At 45.4% G+C, this 20,043-nt stretch overlaps 1 protein-coding gene across 6 annotated transcripts in view; it reads right to left on the minus strand.

Annotated features, from left to right (window-relative positions):
* The window catches only part of LOC412916 (ETS-like protein pointed), a 114,166-nt gene that overhangs the window by 41,459 nt on the left and 52,664 nt on the right, over positions 1 to 20,043 (minus strand). Inside the window, exon 1 of one of the 6 annotated variants that reach the window (XM_006565540.3) lies at positions 4,183 to 5,149. The exons of the other annotated variants lie outside the window; for them this stretch is intronic. Coding sequence (XP_006565603.1) covers positions 4,183 to 4,288 — 106 coding nt within the window. The 5' untranslated portion in view covers positions 4,289 to 5,149. Of the gene's footprint in view, positions 1 to 4,182; positions 5,150 to 20,043 lie in introns of those variants that run through there. 6 annotated transcript variants of the gene reach the window in all.

Here is a 20,043-nt window from a genome sequence, read left to right on the forward strand (position 1 = left end):
AAAACGGCCGATTAACGTGTATCGATTTATCGTCCGAGCGTGTCGGCTTTCCTCCGCTCGAGAAAACTCGATTAATCGAGGAGGAGCAGGTTAATTAAGGGGAAGCAAGTTTGGATCGCAGATAAGGAGGCGGATTTTAATTATCCTTGGCCCATCGTCCCTTGGACGGATCGTTTCTCAATCGTTGGAAATATGTAGGAGGAGGAGGAGGAGGAGGGAAAATTTTGAAACGCGTCCCGGAGAAATTGCGAGCGGTGCCCGCGCTATATTTGAACCACGTACGACAGGGAATGGAAACGAGTAAGCGATCGAACCAGAATTGGTTCGAACGATCGATTTTATTGACCGAGTTCGACGCAGTCGAACGGGGTTTATTAATAGAAAACTCGCTCCGCCAATGATATATTGTTCTGTGATTTCATAGCCAACGTGTGTATATATATGTATATGTATATACATATATACGTGTTCGTAAGGACCACTTGTCGGTTTTAAACTTGATATTTGTTCAAACAGAAGTTGCAATAAGAGAAGTATATCGTAATTTATATCTTCTTCATAAATCACACTTGTTATTAAGCGACAATTTTATCTTTATATACGAGAGACTCCATATGGATCCGAGAATCCATATACCAGTAATTTTTATTCATCCGTACGTTTATTAATATTCAAACGACTAACAAAGTTTTGGTTTGGTCCAAATGTTGCCTATCGAATCCATATACCAACAATTTTTATTCATCCATATGTTTATTAATATTCAAACGACTAACAAAATTTTGGTTTGGTCCAAATGTTGCCTATCGAATCCATACATCAACAATTTTTATTCATCTATATATTTATTAATATTCAAACGACTAACAAAGTTTTAGCTTGGTCCAAATGTTGCATATCGAATCCATATATCAACAATTTTTATTCAAAGTTTTAGTTTGGGCTAAATATTGCCTATCGAATCCATACACCAACAATTTTTATTCATCTATATATTTATTAATATTCAAACTATTAACAAAGTTTTAGCTTGGTCCAAATGTTGGCTATCGAATCCATATACCAATAATTTTTATTCAAAATTTTAGTTTGGGCTAAATATTGCCTATCGAATCCATACATCAACAATTTTTATTCATCTATATATTTATTAATATTCAAACGACTAACAAAATTTTAGCTTGGTCCAAATGCTGCCTATCGAATCCATATATCAATAATTTTTATTCATCTATATATTTATTAATATTCAAACGACTAACAAAGTTTTAGTTTGGCCCAAATGTTCCCTATCAAATCCATACACCAACAATTTTTATTCATTTATATATTTATTAATATTCAAACGATTAACAAAGTTTTAGCTTGGTCCAAATGTTGCCTATCGAATCCATATACCAATAATTTTTATTTATCCGTACGTTTATTAATATTCAAACGACTAACAAAGTTTTAGCTTGGTCTAAATGTTGCATATCGAATCCATACACCAACAATTTTTATTCATCTATATATTTATTAATATTCAAATGATTAACAAAGTTTTAGTTTGATCCAAATTACTACCTATCGAAAGAATCATCGTACTTAATCGTCATTATTATCAAAGCGAACGAAATTTCACGGAATAAAAATCGAGAACAGTTCTCTCTCAACCGATCGTTACTTTCTCGTTTCGCGGCGGTTATTAATTCGCGAGATCGCCTTTCGTCCGTTCGAATCGAGGGAAATTACGCGAGGAACACATCTGTTCTCCATATTCAAATCCCTCGGTCGATAAAACGGAGGTCGAAAATAAATAAGTATAAGTAAGGCTTTCTTTTTCTTTCTCTTTTTCGCCACGATTCTCGTTATCCGCCAACGATTCGCACGCGTTTATGATCGAAACGAGATCGAAACGCGCGCGGATCGTTCCAATCGGATCGTTCGCAACAACCACGCGAATTGCCACGGAACCGAAACCGCAATTAGCACAGAACGTTTCGTGTTAACTGTTAAACGCGCAGTCGACTGTGTCCACACTTTTTTTCCCCCGTCTTTTTTTCTTCTCGAGAATTTGCTTTACGCTTTAGCTTAATCTCAAGGATTACGAGGGAATAAACCTGGCGCGAATATTGGCCGGGATGATAAAAATGTAAATTTCCTTTCGCGGTTGAAGGTGAAAATTGGCGATATTTAAGAGACAAGTTAATGTAAAAATCTCCTTTTCTTTTTTGCTTTTTTTTTTCCTTCGCGCGGAGAAGAATTGGGGAAAAAATTAACGTTAACACGTCGTAAATCGCATTACATAAGAAAGAAAGAAAAAGATAGACGAAGATGCGACGTTATCGAGAATTTAAGTTAGTTCTTCCCAAATAATCTTCCTTGAAACGCAATCTTTCTACGGCCGACCAAATAATTTTCGACTTTCTCTCTCCTCTCGTTTCTGCAAAGCGACGATTTATACGCCATTCATCGCGAAAAGAGAAATTATAAATGCGACCCCTTTCGTAACTCGTGCAAAAAAAAATCAACGATTACACACGGAAAAGAAATTGATTATTCTTATAAAAATTTTATAATAATTCCTATATAAATTTTTCGAAAAACGTATCGTTCTAGATTGTTCAAAAAAAAAAAAGGAAACGGATTATTAAATTTGTAAAAATCCATTACTCAACAAAGCTTCCCCTTTCCAATGTTTCCATATATAAAATGACAAAATGTAAAACGTAATAAGAGGGATGAGAAGAGAAACGATTACTGTTCTTCGTACAGAGGAAATAATCGAGGAAAGAGAATCGAAAAGGATATCGAACTCGATTCTATTTGAAAGGAAGCGGCGAGTCAATAGAGGGAGGGAGGAAGGGGGGAAGAAAGAGAGGAGCGAGAGAATTCCCTCGAATCCGTCTTCGACTCTCGGTGATATCTACATGAACAAAACGGATCAAGCCTTGGAACCGGTTGCCAGGAAGCGAGCAACAGCATAGCTTCTCCGCTCGATATATCCCCTACTTAGAGAAGTGTCTTCTCGACTCTTCGCGGCCTCGACCGTGTGCTGGCTGTTCAACGGGTGTGTAATCCACCCGTAAGATTTATCATTAACCCGCGCGCCTCGATTCACTTCGGGTAGAGAAACTTTCCGGTATATAAAATAAAACCGGCGAGCGAGTTTCTTTCTTTTCTTTTTTTCGAGGATACCAACGAAATTTTATTATTGTATCGAGAAATACAAATTAAAGCTCTCTTTTAACTCTTGTTTGATCGTTCCACGAGTTCGATTTTATTTTTACTTCACGATGATAAAAAAAAAGTTAACTTGAAATCGATCGAGTTTTCACGATCGAAGGATGATAAAATAAATAATTTACCCAACTCGTTAGATTCTTCTTAATTACAAGAATTGATTAATCGACGATAATTCGGAAAAGAAGATATTTAGAGAATGAAGTTCGAACTAATTTTTCCTCTCTCTCTCCGTTTCGAGAGAGAAGTGGCTCGTGCTCGAAGAGGAAGCGTGTCAGGGTCAAGGGTCGGCCACTTCTGGAACAAGCCCCCTCCCTCCTTCCCCGAGAGCAGAGTCCCTCCAACTGCAGGAAGCGCATATGCTCCGCCGGGGATGCAGGTTGCACTCCTGCGGCCTCGACATCTGTTACAATCTGTCCGTGCTCGAGTCACGGCCCAACCGACTCTATTCGTCACAACGTTAATCCCGTAGCGAGAGTCTGAACGATCGCGGGTCCAACCTTCAACGGGGGAAGAAACGCGTGCCTTTCCCATTCACAAATTCACGTGACTTCCCGTCTCTTCCTTTTGAAAAATTGGAACAAGAAACGTATCGAAATTAATAACAGAGGGGGAGATTGACTTTTGCCAGGGATCGAACGAAAGGAAAATCGAGGAGAGGAAATTTAAAGAGAGATCTTTCGAATGCTGCGTACATAATAATAAAAACTAAGAAGAGAAATTGGAGAGAGAGAGGAAGAGGATTACGCATGGAAATTACGAGACTGGGCGCTCGAGATTGACTTTTGCCAGGAATCGAACGAAAGGAAAATCGAGGAGAGGAAATTTAAAGAGAGATCTTTCGAATGCTACGTACATAATAATAAAAACTAAGAAGAGAAATTGGAGAGAGAGAGGAAGAGGATTACGCATGGAAATTACGAGACTGGGCGCTCGCAACGCTGCGAGGTTCCATACCTCTGGGCCTGGCGAAGGACTTCATGGCCTTGATTCCCATTCCGGCGTAAGCGTCGCCTCCGTAGTCAACGTACATGAGTGCCGTCCTCGCGTGCTCACTGTACATACACGAATCCCCGGATCACTGTCATTCACTCCGCTCTCTCCCGCCGTGTTCCTCGCGATCCTCGTCCGCGACCGCGCGTGCACTCCGCGACAAAACTTCCTTCCGTTACATCACTCGGTGGGGCAACAACACTCGGAGGATGGAGGAAAAATCGGTCCAAGGGTTGAACCCGGCCAACAAGAAGGAGGAGAAGGAGGAGGAGGTCGACCAATTCCATCGACGTTCGGGATTCGTTTCGACCACCGCCCGCGGAGGAAATTCCCTCTTCTATCCCGTTCCTATAGAGAGGATCGAGCATCCAGAACAACCGTTCCAATATTCTCAGTGACGCCTTTGACACGAGTCGAACATGCGTATCCCTTCTTCTTCTTCTTCTTCGCCAAAAAAGTTCCAAAAGTTAAAAATTTTTATTATTTCTTCAATATCTCTCTCTCTTTTCTCTTCTCGTCGAGTCGAGAGGGAAAAGCGAGTCGAGGGAGGGGGGAAAGCGTGGCAACGAAAAAGAAGAAGAAGAAGAAGAAAAAAAACAAGTCACGGTCACACCACTCGTAGAGAATCACCACGAATCCCCACAGGGACAGTTTTCTTCCCCTGTCCTCCGCTCCATGTCCTCCCGGAGAGGACGCGCGGCAGGTGAGCAGCGCAGGTCGGCGAAGAAGAGGAAAGACTGGTCGGCCGGTGCGAACACGGCGAAACACGAGGCGGGTAGTAGTAGTGGAGGAGTAGTAGTAGTCGCGTCTTGTGGAAGCCGGTCCGCCGCGGCGTGTCCAGCATGTGTTTGCTATCAATTCATAACCGCGGCCCACGGGCTATTTCCGAATACCTGCTTGCGCAACCATGACCGGCCGTGAAGGAGGAGAGAGAGGAGGGGAGAGAAGGAGGAGGAGGAGGGTTGTCCGCGGTCCGGAGAGCGAAACGGAAACGAAGAGGCGCGCTCGATCGCGCAGGAACGGGGGCCTGGCTCCGAAAATACGCGAGCAGGGAAAAAAGGTTCCAGCTTTCTCGAGACGATCCAGTCCCAGCGAATTTATCCGTCCATCCGCCGGGGGGAGGGGATAGTCGCGACCATTTATCACCATCCACGTTTCCCCTATTTCTCGTCAACTCGAGCGAGCAGGCAGGCACGCACACACGCGTGGAAGAAACGAGCGTCGAAGGCACGACTCGAAGGTGAACGACGACGACGTAAGAGAAACGCACCACTGTATCGTACTCGCGATCTCTCGAAGGCGAGAGATTTTTACGGGTTTCGGATGAAGGATGGAGCGCGATCTTGGAAGAGAGTAGTAGTACTTTGGGCCGAAGCGCCACCGTCGAGCACGTACGACCGCGTTCCGCAGGTAAGTGCGTACGCGAGGAGAGAGAGACGCACAGGGCAGGAAGCGAGGAGGAGGAGGTAGGATAGAAAAGAGAGGGAGGGAGAGAGAGTCGGAGCGAGGCAGCCGGACGAAGAGGACGTCGAAGAAGAGGTGGAGGAGAATCGGTAGGAGAAGGAGGAGGAGACGGCGGTGGAGGGAAGAACAGAAGAGAGGAAGATGGGAAGACAGACGGTGTCGTGGGGGCAGAGAAGGGATCGAGAGAGTTTATTCGAGGCAACGGGTCGTGGGGGACGTGGCGGCGGCGGAGTCGGCGGCGGAGGTGGACGCGTACCGTGGGTTATTCCTTGTCCTTCGCCCCGTTCAATCGCGCAGATTCGCCTGTTGGCCGACCGACGAGATAACGACGACGACGACGACCACGTCGTCGAAGATCGCTGGGGATCGTCGACGCGTGCACCGAGCCAAATATGACCTCGAGTGTGGCAACAGGGTGGAGGGAAGAGGAGGGAACGGGGAGACAGAGAGAGAGAGAGAATCTTTTTGGATAGGATTCCGGTAGCGCGTCTGGATGGAAATGGATGGATTTTGAAGGTTAAACGATCGTAGGTGATCTTTTTTTTTTAATTTAAACGGGGAGCTGAGTCGAAAACGGGACAACTTACTAGGAAGAAGAGCGTCAACTTTTTCCCCCGAAGAAACTCGAACTGTTCGGTTCACGAAAAATGTGAAATGCGAGGGGAAAAAAAAAGAAAAAAACAAACACGAGGAATTAAAAACGGGGGAAAAAAGGGAAAAAAACGTGCACGGCACCCGGTCGGATAGAGACAAAGAAGAGACGATCGGCCCGATAGGCGAGAACGAACGCGCGAGGAAGAGAAAAAGAGAGAGGAAAGACACTCGAGTGTCTCTCGAGGGTCCCCACCAATCCCGGTGCACGCTGGCCTAGCCTCACTCCTCGCCAAGTTTTATGAATGAATACTCTCCTGTCGACGCGGCAAACTCACACTGGCGTCGGCGCACACGACCACCCGCTTCCCGTCTCGCTCCTACCACCCGAGTCTCCCCACTCCTCCACTCCTTTTTCCTTCCTTCTTCCTACCACCTTCGCCGTCTTTATCAATTACGCTCCTCTATCCTCCTCGCGAGAATACCACTCTCTCTCTCTCTACTTCTTTCTCTCCATCCCTCTTCCATCCTTTCGTCCTCTTCCACCGCGCTGCCATATCTCGTATATACATCCGTCTTTTTTTATCCGCCTCTTCTTCTCTCGCGTTCGCCTTTCTCGCTCTTTCTCCGTCGCGCGCGCACCGCCGCGTATGCGCGCCTCATCGTCGCACCAACGCTCGAGGATGATGATCGACGCGAATGTACGCGAGGCCTCTCACGTACGAACACGCGCGCAGAGGCGAGGCCGTTCCTTCATTCGGTCGGTTCGTTCATTCATGCCTCGGCCACACGTTTCAACAGTGTAGTCTGCCCGGCTCAAACTGCTCCCTCCCCCGCCGTCCAACTGCCGCCACCGATTTTCCTTCTGCCTCTCGCTGCCGCTGACGTCGCGACCAACGCAAAAAAAAAAAAAGAGTAGAAAAAAAAAAAAATTACTCTATTCACGGGCCGACGCTCTCGCTCGCGCCAACATTTTCTGACGCGTCCTCATCCTCGACAGGGGGCGGTTTTCCCCGTCACCCACGTGCGGAATGCTCGATGAATGAATTCTCGAGAGAGGATTCTTCAGCTTCGTTTCGAGAATGGAATTCGTACAAAATTTTCTTTTCCTTTCTTATCCGTTATATCATACATCTGTTCCTTTTTCTTTTTTTTTAAACAACGAAATCTCAAGGATATCTTAGATGGGACAATTAATAATTTTAAATCTTTTTAAATCGATGACTCGCCACGAGACTCGAAAATTATCGATTGGAAAAAAAAGAAATCAACGCTTCCTACTCTAAGAAAGAGAGAAAGGAGTAAAGAAAAAGAAATGGGTAGAACGGTTTCATTGAGAGGATCAGCCGGGGCACGGAAGTCGCCTCGTAATACACCGGCAGCCCGGTTTTCAGCGGAATAATCGACGAGGATACGTCGTAGGATTGGGTGGAAGGCGAGACGTAATTACGCCGTACGCTCGAACGCAAACACTTATTTAACAACGTCGGTAATTTCTGCTCGTGTCCCTCCGCTCCGTTCCCGCGCCGCAACCATGTCGAGGATGTTGCCTCGCTGTGATTAATGTGAAACTTCTTGCTCGCGGGCAAGGCTAAAAATTTCTTACGGGACGTATTTCCGCCAGCTCTCGGGACCATTCATAAACTCCCTCCTCCTCCTTCGAGATATCGAGAGAGACGGAAAAATCATCGATATATCGGCCGATACATCGAGCTTCCTTTTTAACTCGAAAGACCAGTGACTCGAAACTTATAACTCGCTGTTTGTTGTAGAGTTTTTAACGAACAACGTTTCTTTTAACGAAATAATACCGGTTTCGTTCGAGCCTCTTGCGAAGATGAAATCTCCAACCGTGGAATCGAATTATAGCAAGATAGGACAAATTATTTCGGACAGGAGGATCATTGGACGGGTTTGAAGGCAAAATCAAACGGAAACGCTTATCCCGGAGCAACTAGAGCGTGGATTAATTGGAGAGTTGAAGGGTGGTACGGAATAATTAGAAAGCTATTAGGAATAGAATGACTTCGAGCGAAGCTGGCCACGATTACCGTATGATTTATGAATCTGTCGGACGCGTCGCGAGGAGAGGATCAGCCGAAGGTTTTACCGAGTAACCGAGTCGTGATAAACGCTGTTGAGATTATAAATCAGCGTCAATCGCTTGTTTGGAACTATAAACGCGTTTTGAGAATCGAGATAAAAACTTCTCGAAACAACGATTCTCTTCTCTATTCTTCCCGGAGTGGAAGACTTCTCTTACGGAGTGGAAATTTTTCGACGCGGAAATCTCGCGATGAAAAATATACGAAATCCGTGAAATCGATATACACACAGACGAGGGATCGCGACGGATAAGCCAAATTATTGGTTGAACCGGTGCACGTGGAAAATTTACGTCAATTTTCATATCATAATACACACACGGATGCATAGATCAACAATCGCGGAGATAAACGTTCGTTCTTTTTCAAATAGATACGGAAAGTAAAATTACTTTTAGAAACAACAAGAATCTGCGGTTCCATGAATCGCGAGCGGATCTTTCGAAAATATTTTATCATCGACGGATAGTTTTTTATCGCGTGGAAATATGAAACGATATGGATCGTAAATTTTGAACCATGCCTATTGCATTTTGCTACGTGGAGTTGTGTGCTACGCGCGAGGCCCTCCTCCTCCTCCTCCTTCTCCTCCTCCTAGCGGTCAGCCTTCTTTGCCAACCGGTTGCGCGGCATTCGTTTCGATAAATTAACTCGGGAAACGTTTCGCCGACTTTGTAGAGTCCGGATCTTGCCTCCTAATCACGGGCAACAGGTGCGTCAACCGATATTATTACAGCCGGGCAAATAATAATACTCGCTGTGGGCGAGCATCATTTTCGAGAAAGAAGAAAAAGGAGATAAGAAAAAAATGTAGTTCTCCAAACGAGAAAATCTGATATTATTAAAAAAACGGTGGGATAAGATCGAACGCGACAACTCGTTTCGATCACTTTTTTTTCCATTGCTCATGAACGAACTGGTTTCCTCGTGTTTACTATTCAAACCGTGGGAAACGAATTTCGCGCTTACAATTTTTATCTCCCTTCGATTACGATTCATAATCGATAATCGATAACATTTAAACCACTTCAACCGATATTTATCCTTATCTACTCGTCACGAGATAAGCGCTTGCCAAACAACTTCTTACCTCTATCTTCCTTAAAAAAAAAAAGAAAGAAAGAAACATAAAGATGTAAAAAAATCAAGAGACGATCGAAAAAAAATCTCGCCGCTTAAATCTCGAGAGGCAAGACAAACGAGGCAGCGTCCTGGAGGAGAGGCCGACCCCGTTCGTGTCCCATTCACAAATCCGCTCGGTCGCGAGTCTATAATCCGCTCGGCCGAGAGAACCCGGAAGGGAGCGCGAGAAAATCGTAACCGTCGATCAGCCGGCGGTGGATATTAATAAAGGCGGAAGGAGGAGCGGGATGGAAGGAGAGGGAAGAAAGGCAACGAGAGCATCCAAGAGGCACAGCCTCCGCCGCTCTCGGAATAATGAGACGGAGGCGCGGGCCAGGCCTTTCAAAAGGAAAGAAATGACACGTACGAACGAGTGGAGTGATGAAGAGGGACGAGCACGGGAGAAAAGGAGTCGAGGAGGAGGAGGAGGAGGGTGCAGGATGATCGCAGGAGGAAGGAAGTAGCCTGTCCAGAAGCAATAACAACAACAACAACAACAACAACACCTACGGTGCTCGACAGAGCGAAAGAGAAGAAGGAGAGAAAGGGAGAGAGAGAGAGAGAAGAGGAGAAAGAAAGAAGGGGAAGATGCATACGTAAGAAACGGAGGAGGATGGAGCGGATGATAGAGAGCAGAAGCTGCTCCATGGTGTACACTTGCCGAAGGCTGGGCAGGTTTTTGCCCGTGTTTTTTACGCCGTTTATTATAACTAGGAAGAGGCGATGCGCGTTGCGCCCGATCCGATATATACAATGAACGCGTGGAGAAACGCGTTCGATCGGGACCTCGTCCTCTTCCAAGCCTTGAAAACAGTTATTCTTGGCCATCTTTTTCCTTTCTTCTTCTTCTTCTTCTTTTTTTAAGGAAATATCAGAAGACGTGATTCTCGAAAAATCTCTAATACGAATCAAGAAGATCGAATGGAATTTCTTTCGTTTTATTTTCGTCGAATTTTATTCTCGTAAAGTGAAAGAGGAAAAGTTTGAATTTCTTTTCGAATAATTCTAAAATACTAATCTAAAATGAAATAATAATAATAATAATAATAACAAGAGAAAAATTTCGAGCGAATTTTATACGCATACCGCGAACTCGTTAAGGAAGGAACCGACGTTGAAGAGAGAGAGAGAGAGAGAAGAAGAAAAGAGAGACGAGGAGGAGGGTGTGTTTCAAAGAGGCGCGCGACCGCGCTCCGAAGGTATAGTTTAAAACGCGAGAGGTGGGATGGAGAGCGTGAGAACGCATAAACTTATAAGGAACGAAAGAGAGAGCGAGGAAGGGAGAGATACGGAGAGGCAGGCAGGCAGGCAGGCAGGCAGGCCGTGCTCCTTTCCTCGCCGCTGGAAACTGCTCCTTACGAGAACCGTAGGATAACCTATCCGTAACACGTCACTTCCTTCCAGTGCCTTTATACCTATCTTTTTCGCTCATTTACTCCGCATTTTTACCCCCCCCCCTCTTTTTCTTCCCCTTTCTTAAACGTCATCCGTTTAGAAACGAGCGTAAGGTGTAAGATGCTTCTCTCTCTTTCTCTTTCACGGTAGCGGGAATAGAAATTATTTTTTCACCGTCTTTCTGCGATCGTAAACTTGCTCCTTTCGTATAGTAAAAGTAAGACTGATCTTTCAATTTTGGTATAAATATATATATGTAAAAGAAAAAAAAAGAAAAAACGACACCGTTATTCTCGAATCATGGTTTTTTTAAATATACAGATAGGATACGTTCAAAATATACGAAGGAAGAATTACCTCGATGGTTGGATATCAATTTTAATAAATAACTCTTGATCCTTTCTCCTTAAAGCGTCGAAATTCGGAGTACCGTTATCCCCGCATCACGCGATATATTTAAAAACGGGAGCCTTTTCGTTTTATTTATACATCGAATGAGTCAGTTTCGAGAGAATTTCGCTGGTCATGCTTGGCGCAAGAAAGTTTCCTTTTCGCCTAAATGGATGGAGCGCATCTCACTTCGATCGAGTAAATAATTGATAAGAAGGTAAGAAGGGTAAGTAAGCAGAAGGTATTGAACACATTATTCTCTTTCGGGATGAAACGTTTATGGGACGAAACGAGCGGTTTCTCGCGAAAACGATTCGAGCCGGAAGAACGCAGGTGTGAAGATCGGGAGAGAGAGACGATATCGGCGTGGAAACGATCCGATCGATTCCAATTTCGATTAAATAAGAAGAATATCGTTCCATATAATTATGACGATACGAATGAATTAGAACGGTAAAAGGGAAGAAGAAAAATAAAAAAAAGTAGATTCGAACGGTTTCTCCTGTTAATTTAACATTTAAATTTAATTCCCCGACCGTTGCACAATAATTTTCCATTCCGCGCGATTATATCGATCGTTTTATCACCGATTACGCGTCATTAATTAAGAGACTTTTCGAATGTCAATTTTAACGAGGTTCGTGGAGGGAGAAAACGAGGGGGAACGGAAGCATTAAGAGAGGAAAGAAGAAGAAGAAGAAGAAGAAGAAGTCACGGTTACGTGGCCGTGGGCCATGCGCTCGGTTGCTTGGGGTTACCGGAAGTCGAGTGACCGTAGCGGGGCAGGTGAGCCCCGATCCCTCTCCCGATTCTCCTCCTCCTCCTCCTCCTCCTCCTCCAACCGGCAGTGAGAGAAAGAAAAATGGAAGGAGAGCCCGTAAAGGAAGTGACGTCGTACCGCGGGGCTCGTTCACGTGGCCGCAACAAGGAGAAGGTGGTGCGCTCCACCTTCTATCACCTAAGAAAACGGCCCATAACTCTTTTCCTCCGTCCTTCTGCCGCGGCTTCTCGCGTCTGACAATGGAGATTGCGCGCAAATGGATGGGATCGTGATAGAGTAACAGATGCCCTCCCCCTCTTTCTCTCTCTCATTCTCTCGACAAACAGAATTCTATTTTTGCCTCGATAATAAGAGTAGACGCGGGTTGATCGTGATTGGAAATTTCGTGCTACGTTATTACCTAGGAATCCAAAGAGAAGAAGAAGATCCTCTCCGTTATTACAAATATCGCGATTAGAATAGAAGGAAAAGATTCTATTTCCTTCTTCCCTCTTTCTGTAGTAGATAGAAGTGTGTTTCTGTAGCTGGAAATTTCCCTACGTTATTTCTTTATTACTATTCGAAATCGATTCCATCGAATATAAAAGATTCTCTTCCTTTTGCCTCGATAAGAAGAGATAAGAATTTCATACGGGCGAAATTTCGCGCAATCCATTTCGCTGCATCATTCAGAGTGAGAGAGAGAGATCCTCCCATCGGAATAATCGAACATCGCGAGACACACGATTATAGAGTGGAAGGGAAAGATTCGGTTGCATAATGGCCGTTAATGGATCGTAGACTCGAGGAGGAGGCGTGTAGCAACTCGTTAAATAACCGGCGGCTTTCTCGCCGAAACTTTGAGATTGGTGATTGTGCGAGGCCACCTCCACCACCACCACCACCACCACTACCACCACCCACCACCCACCACCGCGAAACGATTGTCCCAACGACACGAGTTTTCTCTCGCAACGGCCGATTATTGCGGCACATCGGAACGCAGAGATCGTTGCGTGAAAGTCCGCCGTCCGTACGCGTCCGTGACAGAACGAGACGAAGAGAGGGAGGGAGGAAGGGAGAGGGAGAGAAAGGCCGAGGCGAGAGAGAAAGAAAAAGAAGGAGAAGGGAGGGAGGAGGGAAGAGGCGACAGTTTCCGGTCTCCCTGAACAAGCGCGTTCACTCTGACGCTTCTCCGTCTGCGCGCTTGTGTATGTGTGTGTATGTGCGTGTATGCGTATGCTCGACTCGGTGCAACCATTTGGCAACCCAGATTTCCCGATAATCTCTCATCTTCCATAATCGATAATGGGACGAATCAGTCTTCTCTCTTTCTCTTTCTTATAGGAGCAACGCTTTTTTCCAGATAGAAAAATTCTTCCACAGTGATTCGAACAATTTCACGAAGATGGAAAGCGAAAGAAGTGGATGGAATAATAAGAATAGGAATAAGAGATGGATGGAAATTTTTCAACGACCTGGTTATGGAATTAATACGCAAGCGCTGTTGCTCAAAAAAGTATGAGATCACCTAGCGTTCTAAATTCGCGAGTTCCGTCGCTTCCACCGACTCGCCCGCGGTGAAAGAATTTAACAAAATTTTCTTTTAACAAATACATTCGCGATGGAATCTCTCTCTCGAGGAATGGAATCGCGATCGTACAACGCGTGCGAGAAGTTTCTTCCACGAGGAGATCTCCGTGTCGGGGAGACGAGGGTCGAAAAAGTTGGGGATTCGAGTTGGAACGAAGCGGTTGATACGGCAGCGGCGATCGAACAATGCACAGAAGCGGATTGCCCGTCGAGCAAGCGAGTACTCGCCTCGACTCCCACGCGCTCGCGGCTACCTTGAGACAGGTGCGCTACTCGATAATAACCCTATACCTTTTCTGCGCTGTACAATTTTCGCGCGCTGCGCAAAGGATCGTGTACAAAAAGAGAAAAATCTGTGACTTTCGAGTGAGATTATAAATAAAAAAAAAAAAAAGATACATGGATATTATTTTTCTCTACGAATGTAATAAGCGTCCTATTGTTACGTATTGTGACTTCTCGAAACGACGCATAATCGAGAACACGGAAATGAAGAGTGGAGATTGGATGATTCGATGGATTTCGAAAGCGACTTCGAAGTCCAGGTAAAAAAGAGGGAGAGAGAGAGAGAGGAGGGAGAGAGGGAATGACAAATGCCACGACCAATTAAACGTCTCTATCGATTAATTACGACCGATTGGATTCGACAAACCGCGCATGATTGATCGATTTTATCGGCGCTGAAGACAAATGATTAAACACATTTTGTGGCTCGCAGATTTCCTCCCTCGTCCCTCGCTCCTTATCCGAACCGAGATCTCACGATCGAACAATCGAGCGCGCCTCCTCCTCCTCCTCCTCCTCCTTTTATTATTCACCTGTTTCTTCCTTTTCTTCCAAGTGATCGAACCAAGTTGTCGCGACGGCAATGACGATTTCTTAAGCGGGTTTCGTGCAATTAACCGTTACGCAATCCCTTCCCTTCGATCGTATCGGCGAAAAAGGAAAAGTGATCGATCGATCCGTTTATCAATCTTCCAATCCATGCACGTTTGATCGACCACTCGTCAAAATAAACAATCGAAAACGATCGATCCGATTCTGCAAAGATTCTTAATTATCCCGCTTACGTAAATTAATGAAGAGAGATAAACAATCTCCTTTCTTTAATAATTTTAATCAGAAATGATCGCCAATTTCTGATTTAATTTCACCAGAGTTCGAGAGAGTCCAAGTCGAGCGAGGAGGAGAAGGAAGATGAGGGGAGAAGAAAAAGAAGAAAGAGGAGGAGGAGGAGAGGGACGCGCGCGTGTGGGAGGAGGGGAGCGCGTAGTAAGCGTAGTAAGACACGAGCGGAAGTTGGAAAGGGGAAGCCCCTTGTGGAGGCCGGGGAACCGGAAACGGCCGAATGCTCGTCACGAGGCAGCGGCCAGGCCGAAGAAAAGCAGCAGCCAGCAGCCGGGAAGAAAGAGGATATATAACGTTAAAAAGGCCGGCGCACCGTGCACGTTCACAGAGAGAAAGAGCAATTTGGAGCAGAGGTCGAGACGCGAAACGAGAAAAGAGGAAGAAGAAGAGGAGGGAAAAAAGAAGAAGAAGAAGAAGAAAGGGTTTTACGACCAGGCAGACTCTGTTGAGCGAGCTGCAGATCAAAGGGCTCTATATATTAATTGATATTAATTGCTCCCTTGCGCTTGCATTTCTCTTTCTTTGCTGTAAAAGAAATTTCCTTTTTTTTTATTCCTCCTCTTCCCTCGAAAATTTCTTCCTCGAAAGAATTCCTCGCCAAGAAATCTCTTTATCCCTTTCGAACGTGACGAGAAGAATATAATAAATTTTAAAAGTATTATCTTTTTAATATACGTATCATAAAATCGAATCGGATCTTTTTCAACAAAGTATATATATCGAGACATCGAGACAACTTTTGATATCAACTGTACAAACACGTTCGACTGTGGAGAATAATAGGTAGATTCAACGGTGTTTACAATGAATCTCCAGACGATCACGCGCGTGCTCGGTACACGAATTACGAGCGTGTACGACACGGCCAATTAACAATCCTCGAACGATCGCGCTTCCCATAAAGAAAGGGAAGAAAAATGAAGAAAGAAAACCAGCGACAGATGAGGAATGGAAAAAGCAAAATGGAATAATGAAAAAGGAGAGAGGAGGAGGGGAGGAGGAGAAGAAAAAAAGAAGAACCGTAGTACGCCTCCGAAATATAATGTAACCGACACTCGCGGTAAGAAGAAGAGAGAAAGAGACAAGTTGGAAGCAAACCGTCGAAGCGGGAGAGTGAGACGACCCGACGAGAGCTGACCATGTTGGCGGGACGAGGACGGTGCTATCCGTTCCAAGACGGTGGGAGTATGTCCAAGAATGAGTAATACAGCGGCGGCCGGAGCGGAGAGGAGGGACGACAAAAGGGCGAAAGATAGAGGGAGACGGGGCACTAATGAATGACTACAAAAGGAACAGGTATAAGGGGACGAGAGGGGAGGGGAGGGGAAGGGAGCGGGTGAACGGAGGGAAGGGATACGGTCGGTGAGAAGGATAGAGGCGGTGAATGGAACGGTGAACGGGGAGAGAGAGAGAGAGAGACGCGCGGCGTAATGGGACGGAGAATGAAAGAGAAGGAGGGGAAGCACGGGTTGACGGTAGCACGCACGCCAAGGGGATAAGGGACGGCCAGAGGGGGTGAGTTATTTTGGTGCGTGTATCGAAATCAGAATGCAACAAGTGACACATGCGTGTGTCTACTGTCGTGGTCGGAAACATTGCTTAAAATCTCGTCTCTCTACGCGCCTCTCTCTCTCTCCCTCCCTCCCTCTCTTTTTCTCTCTTTTTTCACGGCGTTGTACGGCTCGTGCAGCGAACATACACTTCTAACTTTAGATTGTTTGCTATCGGTCGGCTCAAACATACGACCGACGGACCTTTGGGGTCTGGCCTGGCCTGGTCGAGAGAGGCGGCGACAGCAGAGGTGCCGTTGCACAGCTTTTTAGGGGAGATTCGTGGAATCACTCCATTGCACCTAATTAAACCTTCGGGGGGTAAACTGAAAAGAAGGGTGGAAGATTTTAAACTTGTCAAAGTTTACGCCGTGGAGATCGCGGTTCGATAATCTTTGCGCTTCAGAGGCTCTGAGAAATATTTCTAAATATCCTGAAACGAGAAAAGAAGAAGAGAGAGAGAGAGAACTGGTTTTAATTAAGCGGCGTTCGAGTAGTGCGAGCAGCGCGAGCGAAAAGAGAAGGGTAAAGGGAACACGAGACGGCGCCAGAGTGCTCGGCAAGAATTAATTCCCGCGGAGGTGTTCTCTCTCCCGTCCCGAAATGATGTTCCGAGAAGTGGAGGCACAGTTAGCGAGAACGAGGCATTCGTATGCAGCGTGCCGGCCGTGTAGACGATAGGCGATCGTGCCTCGCCTGCTCTGCCCGCTCCTCGCCGTCCCGTTCATTCACTAACTCGCTTCGTACTCCAGTACATTATTGTTAGACAACTGCCCGTTTCCGGCGCTATCGCTTCTACGTGTTTCTCATATTTTTCGTCTTCCCCATTATTCCCTCCCTCCCAAACCCGCCGCTCCCCACCTCGCTCTCCAAAACGAAATTCTTGCCAATTTTCACCGTTCCTTTTTTTTCCTCTTTAAAACGTTTCACCTTCCATCTTATACACTTTTGACGATATCCGATCTTTTGTTAAAAAATCTTGACGATAAATTGTGTAAGGAAACATGATATTGAATAAAGAAGAAAAGGAAACGATACTGCGTTCGTTACGAATGGAATAGAATTTTTGAACGAGATGAGAAACGAAAGGGAAAGGGTGTTCGATCGATCGATCGGTGTAAAGGGGAGGGGAACGAGGAATGGAGAGGCTGGTTTTCGCGATCCACCGAGCTCGACATTACGATCTCACACCTGAGCAAGAGAGCGTGCCTTTCGTGTCGCGCGGTAACAGATCGTTTCCGGCGCGCGTAGAGCCTCCACGCCGGAAGAATTATTCAATGGCGTACTCGCTAACCGGCGACCACCACTCGATGGATCGCTTTGTGCCTGTGATCTCGAATTAACCCCCTCTCCTCTTACGTTAATAGATCCGTCAACCCCTTTTTGATTTTTTGATAAAAATACGAGAAGAATCGAGAAGAGAAGAAAAGTGATCCAAGGATAAAAAAAATAACAATAATTTTAGAATCACTTCTTCCTTCTAATTCTCTCGATAACAAATAAGAAATTATTTTATGATGAGATTGAAAAAGGAATTTCACGAGGACGGTAACAAGATTTCGCTATTTTTAGCACGAGTGTTACTTTTGCGCCACTCGGTATATTCGGATCCTTTAATGGTCAGGCACAGGGATTGAATGAAATGGTACTCGAGATAGGAAGATAGCGTGCATCGATCCACCTCGTGGCTCCTCCATCCTTCACAGAGGAGGAGCGGCGTAAGGGGAGGTCGTGGAAGATCAGCTTTCGTTTCGTGGAGGACTCGTTTCCCGCCCCGTGAATAGAAATGACCATTAACGACGACTGTCGCGGATTCTCAGAGCGAGGAAATCCAGAAATTAAGCTTCCGGGCGGGTTTCGAGATAAGATTTATCGCCGTTGTACAAACCGATATACCGTTGCATACGTAATAACGCCGTTCGAGTAAACGGGAAACTTTCTAATCTCGAGTCTCTCTCTGATTACGCTCTCTTTTCTCATTCCCATTTACCCATACGTTTGTCACACGAGTCGAAATCGTAAAACGGACGCGAGAGAGTTAAACAAATAATGAACGTTGTTAACATTATTATTATTTCGTCCTCTGAAAAAAGATTGGAAAGATTCGAGACGACAGAAAATAATGCAAACCCTTCGATTTCAAAAATATATAAAAATACGATTTGAACGCGCAAACTTTCAATTACTCCACTCTTTCGAATCGAGTCTCTTTATTTAAAGAAAGATCGGAGGAGGAATCGTCAGGTAAAAGCGGGACGATGAAATAATGCTCGAAAATCCAATGCTGTTAAACCCCATATATCATTTCGCTTCGTGTTCTATTTCCGTGGAACAGAAGGGAAGAGAGAAGATTCGTGCTCGTTCGAAAAGGGGTATACGCTCGTCGAGGTGGCGTGCACGAAGCTGACACGTGTGTCCCCTTAAGTGTAAGCGTATCGAAGGAGAGGGCCTCGAGAAAAACGACGGCGAGGGAAAAGAGGAGAAAGAAGAGGAAGAGGAATAAGAATAAGAGGAGGAGGAGGAAGAAACGTGGTCACAGAGAACAGCAACAAGGTGGAGCAAGAGGCGGAGGGCGAGGAGGTGGTGAAGGAGGAGGACGCACGAGGAGGGAGTTTCGCAGAGTTCTGGCTGGGTGAGCACACGTCCGGTCATTATCGGAGCTTATCTACATGAGCACACCTCAAACGTACCCAACCAAACCTCGTACGCGGCTAGAACCTCGCGGTACCATTGTGCTCTTCGTGTTTATAAACCGCGTCCCCGTGTCTCTTTGGTCGAGTGAAAAAAGAACAGAGAGAGAGAGAAAAAAAAAGGAAAGACTCCTTTTTCATCTTTGTCCTGTCAACTCACCGATCTCTCTGTAATCCGTGATTACAACGAGAATTATTTCGACTTACCTGAAACACAGAAAAAAGGGGAAAAAATTCGTTAATGGAACGAATATTGCTTTCTTCGTTCGAAAGAATACATCCTCTAACTATAACTGAGATATTCATTTCTTCGAGGAACGAATTATGAAAATGTGATAACAATTGTTCAAAGAATAAGGCGAAGGGGAGATGTATTCCACTCGGACGATTTCCTCGCATCGTTCTTGCGACTCTCCTGAGGAGAGCGGTTGAAGGGAGAGGTGGAGGAAAAGGGGAGGGAGGGTCTAATTTCGGCGGCGTCGGGACGAAGCGAGAACGCGTTTCGTCATCGTGGTCGTCGAGTTACGTCGGCGTATCGCGAGCAAGTGGAACGACGTTACGGATCGTTTTCGAGGCACAGAGGTCAGCCACGACCTGCGCGAAGAGGGCAGCAGCGAGAGGTGGAAGTACGCTTCGGTGCCCTCGGCGTAGCGCGTACGATGAGTCGAGTCGAGTCGAGTCGAGGCGAGTCGACACACGGAGACGTCGAAACACGCTCGAGAAAATCGACCCTTTCCGAGCTACCGATCGGAAATTAACTTTATTACACGGTGTAAGAGTAGACTAGCGATTATTATTGGAACGAGTTAGGGGATAATTATAGAAAATTGCTAATAATATTGCTGGTTATCGAATTAATCGAATGAAATTTGAAAATAAATGCGAAATGAAACAGAAGAGGAAATTTCCATCGAAACGATAAACGATTCACGTATTTGCCAAAGTTGAGCAACGATGGAAAGGAAAGAAATTCTTATTCCTTCTAACTATTACCTTCTTTAGAAATTAAAGATATATACTCAACCTTTCTGAATCCA

The sequence above is a fragment of the Apis mellifera genome, linkage group LG10 (assembly GCF_003254395.2).
Source record: "Apis mellifera strain DH4 linkage group LG10, Amel_HAv3.1, whole genome shotgun sequence".
In the NCBI taxonomy this organism is placed as follows: domain Eukaryota; kingdom Metazoa; phylum Arthropoda; class Insecta; order Hymenoptera; family Apidae; genus Apis; species Apis mellifera.